Raw genomic sequence first — 13,768 nt, 5'->3', positions numbered from 1 at the left:
ATTGAGGTCCTACCCAAACTCTGCTCCTAACTGGTTATGTAACCTTAATTAAGTTACTAAACATCTCTACACCTCAATTTTGTCATTTGTAAGTTGGAAGTTTACTAGTATCTACCTGAAGAGGTGGAGAGGGATTTAAAATGCTTAGCCCATTGCCCATAAACCTGTCAATGTCACATACTGGGGACAAACAGAGCTCAGTGAGTGAATAAAATGATTTGTGGAAAAAACATTGTTTTAGGACATGTGTGGTGTCTTAAAGAAATACAATCCTAGAGCAGGAAACTCGGTCATGTTTACTGTATTCTCAACACTTATTCATATGACACATATGAGTAGGTGCTCAAAAGCTTTCCTAAATTAATGCAGGTGTAGCTTGGAATGATTCTATCTCATGTAAGCATTAAGTCATAATTTTAAAGAGCATTTTCTCTTGTAGTCATTTTATGTCCATAAGGAAATGTTGGTACCAAATAAAGCAAAATGAAATGAAACAAATATGAAAACACGAAAAGTCAAACCTCTCACTGTAAGTACATTCATTTAGAACAATGGAGCTCCTGCACATGAGTGTAGTGCTCACACCAGCTTTATTTATAAGAGCTAAAAAGTGGAGACAACCAAAATGTTTCCAAAACAATCATCCTTCAAGGGAAGAACAGATAAGGAGAATAGGTGGGATCACAGAGCAGCCTATTACTGAGCATGAGGAGTAGTGAAGAGCTGATGTAGAGACGCGCCATGGAGAGAGTCCTCCAGGTGTGAGCAGACGGGCGCCATCATTGCTGTCTGATTCCACCTCCAGAAAACGCCCAGAACCGTCAGATCCACAGAGACAGAGAACAGAGGGGTGGAGGCCAGTGTCTGGGGGAAACAGGGAATGGGAGTGGCTGCTAATGGGTACAAAATTTCTTCCTGGAATGGAGTTCTGGAATCAGATAGTATTGATGACTGCACAACTCTGTGAACAGGCTAAAACCACTCAATTGTACTGTTAAAAGCAGGATGTTGATGATACGTGAATTTTTATAAAGCTGTTATTTAAAAAGTGATAAAGCTGAAAATACTCATATTAATTACAGATCAAGTTCTGGGACAGAAAGAGTCCTAGGGGGTTCTAACCTGCCAATATCAGAACAAAAAGATATAAGATGGTTATAATGCTTTGATTTTAAAGAGGAAGGTAAAATTTATGAAGAGGGTTTACCATGAAGCAAATTCAGCTTGTATTTCAGGATGCCTTAGTGTCCTGGGCCAAGAAACTTGATTTTGTAATTTCATTTTCTTTTTCTTAAGAGCCTCTGAAATCAAAGAAGGCTCAGGCTCTGTAACCTTCATCTGTGCCTGTCAGTCCCGCAGAATCACACAAGAGGGATAAAGGACAGGTGAGGTTCAGAGACCTCCAGAATGCCAGGACGAGTTTCTCTCGGTGAGTTTCATTCATTGCAAGTTACAGTGAGAGCCGCACATTTCTCTGTTTTCTGCTCTGCTGTGGGAACGCTGTGAATATGTTAAGAACTTAGAATCCCAGTCAACAGGAGTCCATGTGCCCTCTTTTCACTAACAGACCAAGTATTTGCTTGGTCACTGAATTTGACACACTTCAAAAGGATCAGAGGCCTCAATACAGTGATAAAGATAATTGTCAGGTTACGTGGTCATGTTCATGTCCAAAATTTCTCACAGCACAGATCCCCAAGACCAGAATCGGGATCCTGACCTAGCATTCTGTAAAGAGCTGCCATGATGACAAGATGAGGGTGGGCTGTGTCAGCATCATATAAGCAAGACACCTCATGCACAAAATGTTCATTGACTAGACTGCTCTGACCCACAGGGCCCTTGACAGAAGGAATATCTTCTCAGAAAACCATCTTCATGGGACTCACAGCAGCAGCATTTATTGAGCAACCATAAGAGTTGGAAAAGTCAAGGGAAGAGAGTGTAAAGCTCCCAGTCACTAAAGATGGAGTGTCTGCAGGTGAAACTCAGCAAGACATAAAATTCTGGTTTGGATTATAAAAATCAGACAGTAGCTTCAAGGTCATACATTCATCCATGAATGAGGTGCCCTGGGAGTTTTCATCAACAGGTTGTGACATATTTCAGCATATATCAACTGAACTGTGATTGAAAATAGTTATTGTCACTTCCAGGAATTCTATGCCACCTGGGGGAATGTGACTGGGCTAAAAACAGGCACTTCTGGAGAAGGCCTTTTAGATTCCTCTTTTCACTGTCCCCTCCCAGATTCCCCTCTGTAGACCAATGCAAGAATTCCAGGGTTCTTGGCGCTGAGCTTCAGAGCTGGAAGTACTTTGACGATGCCTCTGGCATAAAACAGGGGCTTCCCAGGTGGCTCAGTGGTAAAGAATCTGCCTGCCAAACAGGAGACATGGGTACCATTCCTGGGTCAGGATAATTCCCAGGGGAAAGAAATGGCAACCCTCTCCAGTCTTCTTGCCTGGGAAATCCCATGGACAGAGAAGACCACTACAGTCATAGGGTCGCAAAAGAGTCGGACATGACTTAGCAAATAAACACAGCAAATAAACACAGCTAGCATAAAAAACTGAAGACAGAAACAACAACCCCTTCCGGGTCTGCCCACAGCCAGAGCCCGATCTGCGCTCTGAGCTTGTGCTCAGCTCCCCCTGCAGCCCTGAGTCACGTCTCACTTGGAACACGGGAGTACACAGCCCAGTCTGATGTTTGCACTGCCCGTCTCTGCAGGTGGAAGGAGCTGTCCCTCTTAATAAGAGTGGCCTGAAAACCTTCATGCTCTACCTTCTTGTCTGCTGTTAAGCCCTTCAGGAGGAGTTGAGGAGCTTTGTTGAGATGCTGGATATACCAGAAAAGATAGGGAGCCGAATCAGCAGTCTGGTAAGTGCAGTTCAGGGTCATGAGAGCCCCCTCTGAGACAGTCACTGGGCCTTCTGTCTGGTTCACTGAGTCACCATTGGTCCCTCCTACAAGAGAATCACTTAGTTATTGTAGAAATGCACAGGAGGAGAGTTTTCAGCTAGAGAAGAAAAATAAAACTTACCTATAATCATAGGAAAATGAAAAATCATAAACATTTAGGATAAAATGTTACTTATTGAATATTAAGATGATCAGAAGAACTGAGTGAGTGGCAGAATGCATGCTGGCAAAAGAAAACGATCCTTGTTCCCTGGAATACACAAATCTAATAAATCTAGTCTCCATCTGGATGTTACAGAAGCTCCTCACTCAGAAACTGAGAGCCCCTTTCTGCACAGCGGCAATTTTCTGATTGTGGCTGCAAAGCAGGCAAGCGAAACCAGCTCCTGAATACCGTGAGGAACCGCATCTGAAGGAAGCCCCCGCCCTCTGGTGGTCATGATGAAAATTGCACCACAGTCAGGTCTGACCTATTTCTCCTGATAATAGTTTGTGGGATTACATAGAGGAGAATGGGACAGGACCCTAAGAAGAGAGTCCTAAACATAAGCGTGCTTAGGCAAACTATTATTACTTCCATAATTTTTTGCATGGTACAGGTATCTCTAGCTTCGCAAGAAACCCCAGTTACAATTTCTAGATGGAATAGTCAGAGATTTCTTCCTTCCATATGTCTCCAAGATTCCCATGAATCAGAGAAGGATCTCCCTGAATAGAAAGTGCTCCTTCCTCTCCTCAAGTTCTTTGCCTGAATTAGCTCTGTTCATCCCCAAGACTCAGTCAACATGCCATGGAGGAAACCTTATCTACAGCAGGTCTCAAATAATATGTGATTGAATGATAAGGTTATTATTACATACCCTACCATCATAAAATGACACATTTTTAAAAATACAAAAAAAAGAGTCACCATTACTTCTTTTTCACAGTTAAAGGTAGAGTTGACCTTACAACTAGAAAACTGGACAAAATACATGAAACAAATTTTGTCTGTAGTCCCACTAGCCTGGACCCAGAGATGTGGAATGAGAGATCAGACCAGAATTGTATCAGAGAGCTAATACAGTTACCACCAAGGAATAAAACCTGCTTGAATACTTTTTTCCCACTGTAAGATTTATTTTTGTCTTTTCATCTCCCTCTCCCTTTCTCTGGACTGTTTATCATGATGTTGAAGCCCCAGTGCTCAGGTGGCCAACACCCAGTATGCAGGACTCCAGGATGTTAGGGAGGAAGTCTGCACTGACCTTCAGGTAGGTGTCCAGACATCCACCATGTTAAATGAGGACGGGGACTACATCCTCCAGGACAATTAAAACTATTCTAACTATTAAACTCTGTATTTTGATTGCTGTGCTTATAAATTATGAGATGACAAATAATCAGTGTCTAGGCCACAACTCCCTGTCTGCCTGGCAGTAAACTTTATCTCTTTTCACACCTTCTGGTCCCCCACTCTCCTTCCAGAAAGTTTGGTCCCCAAAGGTGCGGACAGGAGTTCCACCTTCAGAGATGCAGAGGGGATGCTCTGTGCAACGGGCATGATTGTTGCAGAGATGCAGAGCACCGACCCAAGTTGCTCCACATTCCTGCTCATGAGCAGAGGAGTGGGGAGATGTTCCTGCCTTGGGGGTGGGTGATACTTGCTCCTAGTTTCTTGGAGCAGGTGAAAAGCTCACTCCACCCCAAAGTTATTGTAATAGTACATAAACACTTCTTCCATGTATCAGAAGTCTGACTGACTGATGAATAAATTTCCCCTGAGGTGATGTTATTACTGCAAAGAGAATACCCTGTACCCTGTTTGAATACAAACAATACACATCATGCATGCAATATTTACCAACGGGACTGCTTCGACCCACAGGGCCATTGACAGAAGGAATATCTTGTCAGAAAACTCTCCTCCTGGAACTTACTTAGGTAGCAGCATTGCTGTAGCAACCAGAGGGGATGGAAAAGTCAAGGGAAGAGAGAATAAAGCTCCTAGTCACTGAAGATGGAGTGTCTGCAGGTGTATCTCAGCAAGACATACAATCCTAGTCTGAATTGTAAAAACCAGAGACTACCTTCCAGATCACACAGTCATCCATTAACAATGTTCCTGGGAGTTTTCATTAACAGGTTGTGAAATATTTCAGCATATATCAACTGAATTGTCACTGAAGGTTAATGACACTTCAAGGGATTCTGTGCCTTTTGGGGCAATGTGAATGGGCTGAAAACAGGCATTTCTGGAGAAAAGCGCTTAGGTTCCTCTTTACACTGTGCCACCCCAGATTCCTCTCTGTAGGGCAATCCAAGAAATTCCAAGGTTATTAGCTCTGAGCTTCAGAGCTGAAAGTGCTTTGGGGATGCCTCTGGCATAGAACTCTGGAGAGCTGCCCACAGCCTGACCCCATCTGTGCCCTTGGGTTTGCGTTCAGCTCCCCCTGCAGCCTCCCTCACTGTGTCCCTCAGAGCGCAGTAGTACACAGCTGAGTCTGATGTTTGCACAGAGGATTTCTGCAGGTGGAAGGAGCTGTAACTCGAGGTATGAGTGGCTTCAAAACCTCTGCTGGTCACCTGGTTTCCTAATGAGCTTCTCAGGAGCAGCTCAAGCTCTTTGTTTTGGTGCTGGACATACCAGAAAAGAGCAACTGGATAGCTGGACTGGTAGGTCCAATATCAGAGTCAGAGGTGCCTTCTCGGGGAGGGTAACAACGCCTTCTGTCTGGGTCACCGAGTCTCCACTGGTCCCTCCTTAAAAAAAAAAAAAAAATAACACACACACACACGGTAAGACTTTGTTAAGTTGGCTAAGGAAGAGGGACCATCTCCCACTTGACAGAGGTTACATGCCATCCTAAAACCAAGGAATAGAACATCTTAGAAATTTTAAATAAATGTTACTCATGCATTGTCAACAAGATCACAAGTCCTAAGCACAAAGCAGACAGCATAGCTGGCTCAGAAGCAGTGGGAGGCTGTGTTTGGGGATACAGGAAAGTTGAAAACACTATTCCTCTAGTTTCTTGATCTTTTGTTGAAATCTTCAAGAAAATCTTGGTTCATGCGTTATGCAAGCCAAACTCCCCTACACGATCATGCTGTAGGCGGAGCAAGAGAGAAAGGTTCTCAGAAATGAAAGATGAATTGGTATCAAACCACCAGCGAGGGGGAGCAGCGCCCTCTGTCGTTCTCCCTCTGTTCCTGCAGTCTGCTGTATGTCTGGTGAAGTGAAGTGAAGTCGCTCAGTCGTGTCCGACTCTTTGCGACCCCATGGACTGTAGCCCACCAGGCTCCTCTGTCCACGGGATTCTCCAGGTAAGAATACTGGAGTGGGTTTCCATTTCCTTCTCCAGGGTACGTCTGGTATTTACCCTGTAAAAGAGCTCAAGTTGTAGGCATAGAAGGGAAATAGGCATCTGGGGTGTGCGTAGGGTTCAGGAAGGAAGCACCAAATAATTTCTGCAGACTTAGCAATGGTGCCCGAGGTTGAGACAGTTGGTAATTCATCTGTCTTTAAGATGCAGAGAAATACAGTTCCCTTAAGGCTTTCCAAGACCCAGCATCTATTGTCTGATCACATTGAGCAATAAGCTCGTTTAAGCAACTTAAGTTACAGTATGAGTGTGAAAAAAGACTGTACTGAGATCTCTTCTTGTCATTTCCCTCACTGGTCCCCTAGAACTAGGGGATGAGCTGTCTCTGCTTAGAATGTTCTTCCTTTCTGCCCAGAATCTTCGCCTAGGCAACTTTTTATTCCTTCTTTAAGAACCAATTTACATGCCAACTCCTTGTGAAAGTACTGATCCAATCCTTCAGGCTGACTTAGGACCCACCTCTCTTCCCACCATACCTTGTATGCACATATATCACTGTCATTTCTACACCATATTGGAATCATTTGTGTGTTGTTTTTCAAACTAGGTTTCATGCACCTGAGATCAGGAACTTATTAATCTCAGTGGCCAACTTCTCAAAATATACAGAATGCTAGTTCAGAGCAAATGGTTTAAAAATATTTGAAAAATGAATGAATAAGTGAATGAGTGGACATGTCTGGGTATACAATGATCTGTTTATGAAGTATAGTCTCTACAAGAAATAGTTCTCAGGCCCATGGTATGATGAGCTTCTTCCAGACGCTTGTCTAGGGTCTGAACACAGGGGCATTAGGTATTTCTCAAAACTAAGACACAGTTCTTCATGTAAGAGACCACTCTCATACAGACTATTTAAAAAATATTATAGCATTAACCCTAATGCTGGGAAGGATTGCGGGCAGGAAGAGAAGGGGATGACAGAGGATGAGATGGCTGGATGGCATCACCGACTCGATGGACATGGGTTTGAGTAAATTCCGGGAATTGGTGATGGACAGGGAGGCCTGGTGTGCTGTGATTCACGGGGTTGCAAAGAGTCAGACATGACTGAGCAACTGAACTGAACTGATACATACAAAACTCAGGTTAAGTATAAATGTCTTCGGTTCACAGTTCTTAATCACCAAAGTGAAAGTCGCTTAGTCGTGTCCGATTCTTTATGACCCCATGAACTATATGGGATTCTCCAGGCCAGAATACTGGAGTGGATAGCCTTTCCCTTCTCCAGGGATCTTCCCAACCCAGGGATCAAATCCAGATCTCCCACATTGCAGATGGATTTCTTTACCAGTTGAGCCACAAGCAAAGCTCTAGAATATGGAATGGTAACCTATCACTTCTCCAACGGATCTTCCCAATCTAGAAATCGAACCAGGGTCTCCTGCATTGCAGGTAGATTCTTTACCAACTGAGCTATCAGGGAAACTCATGCATACAAAATACAAAATTAATAAAATTCATATTAAAACATTAATGTGAGGAGTGATATTTTGCTGAAACTAAAGAGGTGGTGAAATCTCATTAGAAGAAAGCTATAGATGGTGTCATTCAATAATTCACCTGATTAAAATGATTTGGAGCTTAATGCACTATTGTCTGAATTACTGTGATTAGTGATTTCCAGTATTTTTACTTCTATTCAAAAATATCCATTTAAGTCAGCATTATATAACTCTATTATTGAACAAAGCATCAAAAAATCAGCACTGAAAAAAATATTGTGCATTTACTGCTACTCTTTTTTCTACTGAATTCCATGTTGATACATTCAAACTTTTTAAATGTTTAAAAAATATTCTTAAAACTTTTATCCATTTAAAGACCCATGATGCTTTTATTTGTAAAGTGTCATCATTGCATTTGTCTTTAATTAGATTAAAAAAATGACATAACACAAAATCTTCAGAAAGACAGGGAGTATTCTAAATTGGCCCAACAGATGATTAGAAATATGCCTTTATTATTTAATTTGTTGTCATCAAACAAAAAAATCCAAATTGAAAAATTCTAATGTAATTCCTACACCCTGTAGTTTGGCAGACTTTTTTGTCCATAAAGGGTCAAATAGTAAATAGTTTAGGTTTTGAAGTCGTACAGTCTCTGCTACAACTATGCTGGTATAGCACAAAGCATCCATGGTCAATGCATAACTGAATGAGCATGGCTGTCTTCCAACAAAACTTTATTTACAAACATAAGTATCAAGCTACTTTGCCCTGTGGCTATCCTTTGCCAATCGCATCTATACTTCAAGAATTTATCCATAAACCTCTAAAGATTACTTTTTTCACTAAATATTATCATAGCTTTTTGAGGAGGCTTAAAATAAAGAACACAGTAATGGATAGAAAAGAAGAAGGAAATTGAATGATGCTAATGGCAAAGATACTTCCCGGGTGGCTCAGTGGTAAAGAATCCACCTGCCGATGTAGGAGATGTGGGTTCGATCCCTGGGTCAGGAAGATCCCCTGGAGGAGGAAATGGCAACCCACTCCAGTATTCTCACCTGGAAATCCAGTGGAGAGAGGAGTCTTGCAGGCTACAGTCCATGAGGTCACAAAGAGCTGGACACGACTTAGCAACTAAACAACAACAACAAATGCTTAAGATACACTGATGCTGAGTTTTCGAGAATGAAAAATACAGATATGGACACTACCATTAAGGAGACCACAGAGTAGGATTGAAAATAAACCTTAAAGAGTAATGAAAGAAATAAAAATAAATCACAAACCTGAAAATGCAGAGGTCTGTAATTCTAAAAATATCCACTAAGCTTTCCTTAGCTATTGACTCTTGGACAAGTATACAAGAATGAGTAGGCATTGACTATGTTTTTAACTCTTTTGAAGCAAGGAAAAGAATTTTAGGAAAAGAAAAAAATAAAATCACCTAAAATTTCTATGAATGGATTATATAGGAGAAAAATAGTGCCGTTGACAAACTTAACATCAGTATTGTTGGAGAGAGAGGGAGAGACAGAGACAGAGAGATTAGGACACAATGAAATGAAGTTGGAGAGGCAGCTTTTCTTTATCCTCAGAGCAAATGCAGATCCAGGTGACTGACAGGCTAAAATTTGCACTCTGACAAAATCGCTCTCACTTTGGTACAAGAGACTACATGGAAGAGTGATGGGGTGTGTTAAGTGTTGAACAAGAGACTAAGATGGATTTTTAATGAGGATTGTGGAGGTGAGTTGGGTTGTGGGGATTGTGACATCTTCTAGAGGACTTTTAGGAAGCAAAGTCAACAGAACTGGGAAGCAGACTGAAGACAGTACTTCAAAAATGAATATCACTAAACCAACAAACAAACCTACATGAGTCTTAATATACCCGATATTGAGAGTACAGCAGAAACTGCTATTTGCCTATAGAATGCTCATTTTCTACTACCTCTAATAGAACTACAATTTTTTTTCATTTTTATTTTGTGTTGGAGTATAGCTGATTGACAGTGTCATGTTAGTTTCAAGTGAACAGTAAAGTGATTCAGTTACATAAACATGAACCTGTTCTTTCTCAAATTTTTTCCCACTTAGATTATTACAGAATACTGAGCAGATTTCCCTGTGTGCTACACTGGGTCTTTGTTGATTGTATTCTTTATTTTTTTGTTTTTAATTGGAGGATAGTTACTTTATACTCTAGCGATGGTTTCTGCCATACATCAACATGAATCAGCCACAGGTGTACACGTGTCCCCTCCCTTTTAAACCTCACTCCCACCTCCCTCCCCCTTCCACCCCTCTAGATTGTTAGAAGAGCATCAGCTTTGAGTTCCCTGCATGATACAGCAAATTCCCACTGGCTATCTGTTTTACATATAGTAATGTATGTATTTCAGGACTACTCTCTCAAGTCTTCCCACCCTCTCCCTTCCTCACTGTGACCAAAAGTCTGTTCTTTATGTCTGTGTCTCCTTTGCTGCCCTACAAATAGGTTCATCATCACCATCTTTCTAGATTCCATATCTATGCATTAATACATGATATTTGTCTTTCTCCTTCTGGCTTACTTCACCCTGTGCAATAGGCTTTAAGTTCATCCACCTCATTAGAACCATCTCAGATGTGTTCTTTTTTATAGCTGAGTGATACTCCATTGTGCATATGTACTACGACTTCCTTATCCATTCATCTGTCAGTGGGCATCTAGATTGCTTCCTTGTCCATTGTAAATAGTGCTTCAATAAACTGGGGTACATGTGTCTTTTTCAATTATGGTAGAACCAAAATTTTGTTGTGAGTGACAACATGCTGAGATTGAAAAGGTCCTGATATCCCAACCTAGACAGCACATTAAAAGGCAGAGACATTACTTTGCCAACAAAGGTCCATATAGTCAAATCTATGATTTTTCCAGTAGTCATGTATGATGTGAGAGTTGGACCATGAAGAAAGCTGAGCACTGAAGAACTGATGCTTTTGAACTGTGGTGTTGGAGAAGACTCTTGAGAGTCTCTTGGACAGCAAGGAGATCAAACCAGTCAATCCTGAAGGAAATCAGTCCTGAATAGTCATTGGAAGGTTGATGCCGAAATGAAGCTCCAATACTTTGGCCACCTGATGTGAAGAACTCATTCACTGGAAAAGACCCAGATGCTGGGGAAGATTGAAGGCAGAAGGAGAGGGGGCTGACAGAGGATGAGATGGTTAGATGGCATCACAGACTTAATGGACATCAATTTGAGCAAATTTTGGGAATTGGTGATGGACAAAGAAGCCTGGCGTGCTGCAGTCCACGGGATTGCAAAGTGTCGGATACAACTGAGCGACTAAACTGAATTGAACTGAGAACAACAATTTTGTTGTGAGCGACAACATGCAGAGACTGAAAAAATCCTGATATCCTAGGCTCCTTTGCCAATGGAAGAAATGTGGAGACACGGACTAACACTCGTGAATGAAATTCAAGTAGGAGCTGCGGGGTGAAGCTTCTGAAAATGGATGACGTGGCCAGCATGTGCTCAGTTGCCTCCTGACGTTCTTCCTGGAAGGTGGAAAAAAATGGATAGGCTTCTTGCTGTTTCAGCAAAGTATATAAACCAAAGTGATAATTTAAGGACAAGAAACAGCCAGAAAGAAAACCCTTGATTCCTCACAAAATTATGAAGCTAGTATACCAGCCCTGGACTGCACATGGTACATGCGATAGAGCTTCTTTATGTGAGAGGGAAGTGAATTCCAGCTTGTTAAAAACATTATCTGAGTTTTTTGTGATGTGAAACTGAACCAATATCTGATATAAATGATGTTCATTAAAAATACATCACTGCATCAGTCTGATTGAGTAAGCTCCTAATAACCCAGATCTTCAAATGTGTTCTAGGTGATTCTGATATAGGTGATGGTGGTGGTTTAAGGTCTGGAATGTGGGAACCACAGTCCTTCCAACCTTTCCCCTGCCCTCCTGCCTTTTCCACCAAGTGTCACATAAATACAAATGCCCTTTGTCCACAAACACATTTTCAGTAGCATCAAAACTGTATCAAGAAAACTATTCTTACCAGGAACAAGAATACAGTGGATGGAAAAATGTTATAAATGTGATAATAAACAGAAGTATCCACTTTCTAAAAACAATACTTTAGGGGCTGATAGAAGAAAACATACATCTCTCACTTGTAAGAGGAAAAATTCTGACTTTCGGATAAATTCCCATCTCTTTAATGAAGAAATTGAAGCTTAGAAATCATACAAATAGTAAACGGCAGAATCAGATGCACATCTTTGTCTCTTTTACTCCAAAGACTGAGATCTTTGTGTCTATTATCACATAACGTTTTCACTCAGTTTTTAAGTGAAAACTTTCATTGAAACAGTCGTAAATCCTTTTTATTTCTAATGTCTGATGAATCTACTGTTTCCTATAAAGGAATTAAAGAAATATTAAAATCATCTCATGCATCTTAAAGCCCCACCTAGGTCTTGATGGGGCTACACATATAACAGATGAGCCCTTCTATACTGAGAAGTCCTTTTTCATCCTCCAGAGGTGACCTGGTAAAATTAGAACTTGAAGGGTCTTTAGGATTATCCAGTGTAAATCCTTTGTTTAAACTGAGGAAGCTGAAGGCTGCTACACCGATGATATGGCTAAAGACACAGTCAGGATGGGCAGAGCTGAATCTGGCATTTCAGTTTCCCTCACGCCCTTTGCATAGTCTGACACGCTACCGAAAACATCAGGAATTTGAGAGGAGCTCCCTTTTGTGTTGCTAGCCGTTTGCAGACTCTCCCTTGTGGGAAGACAAAACCACCAACCCTGCACACTGTTGTGGCTTCTAAGAGACAGCTTGGCAGGTTTGTGCTGGGGCTGCAGGTGCCCGCTGAGCACTGTGGGTCTGCAGCACAGAGGTAAGTAGCAGCGTCCTCAGCCTGAGAAGCCGTGATGGACAAGGAACTGCTTTTGATGGAGTTGTCAAGTGTGAAGTGTAGTCTCCCACTATATTTCTGTCTCTCATTTGAATGCATTAAAATCAGGTGAACAAAGCCTCGCCTTGAATCCTGTCTGTACCACTGTAAGGCAGTTAAAGTAATACTTTTATAACTGCAGTTCATGGTGACATTTTCACCCTCCTGGATCCTCAGGGTCTGAAGATTCTGTTCTCCTTGCTGGCTATTCACCTCTAGGCAGAAACACAAGGACAGAGGCCAGGAGTCAGTCACTGTATTTTCACTCGCTAGTGTTTGCATTTCCTTCCATAAAATGAGGGTACATTTCCCAATTAACAGGCTTTCCTGATGGCACAGTGGTAAAGAATCTTCCTCCAATGCAGGAGATGTGGGTTTGATCCCTGGGTCAGGAAGATCTCCTGGAGCAGGGAATGGCAACCCACTCCTGGAAATTTGTCTGGAAATTTCCATGGACAGAGGAGCCTGGCGGGCTAGTCCATCGGGTCGCAAAGAGTTAGACAGGACTGAGAAACTAACACTTTCACTTTTCACTTTTCCCAATTAAAGAGAAGATTTTGCCCCTCAGTCTTGTGGGCTCTGAACTTTGGTCACCCTCTTCCCATCACCAAGAGCCCCAACTCACTGGCCAGCTGAAGCCACAGAATCACCAAAGACAGAGCCAGAAGCTTCTCCATTCTTCTTCTTTAGGGGGATCAAGGAAGACGCAGCTCTCGTCCTGAAATAAAGCCAGGTTCCTCAGTCTAGCTCTCTGAGTGTACTCATCCAGTCCCTCTGAGTCCCAGGGAGAGTCTCGGGTTTCTTACCCAGCCAATCAAAGGAAGCTTAATCTTCTGCTTTCAATACAAACATGCTGATTTCAAACAAAGTGAGTCTGAGGAGAGAGGCAATGCCATCTTGTGGGGGCAACATCATCCTGCAAAGAGAACCACTCAAGGAAGATGAAGTGTGTTAGGGCTGGGTCAGAGGAAATCACAAAGCTGTTCTATTCTCTGCCTTTGTTGAACTCCAGTTCCAGCATAGAGTGAGAACAGCTACAATCTTATGCACTAAAAAC

General features: G+C 42.0%; 1 pseudogene and 1 gene segment (V, D, J or C); both read right to left on the bottom strand.

The window, feature by feature from the left end:
* Positions 1-696: 696 nt before the first annotated feature.
* On the bottom strand, positions 697-3,147 carry LOC133066989 (uncharacterized; annotated as a pseudogene).
* A 9,297-nt stretch (positions 3,148-12,444) lies between these two features.
* Positions 12,445-13,453, bottom strand: LOC133066988 (T cell receptor alpha variable 17-like). The segment is given in 2 exon segments: positions 12,445-12,926; positions 13,337-13,453. Coding segments are annotated over 2 exon segments (534 nt in total).
* Positions 13,454-13,768: the final 315 nt, after the last annotated feature.

This window comes from Dama dama, chromosome 12 (genome assembly GCF_033118175.1).
Source record: "Dama dama isolate Ldn47 chromosome 12, ASM3311817v1, whole genome shotgun sequence".
NCBI classification, from domain to species: domain Eukaryota; kingdom Metazoa; phylum Chordata; class Mammalia; order Artiodactyla; family Cervidae; genus Dama; species Dama dama.
This window is presented reverse-complemented; position numbering and strand designations above follow the sequence as displayed.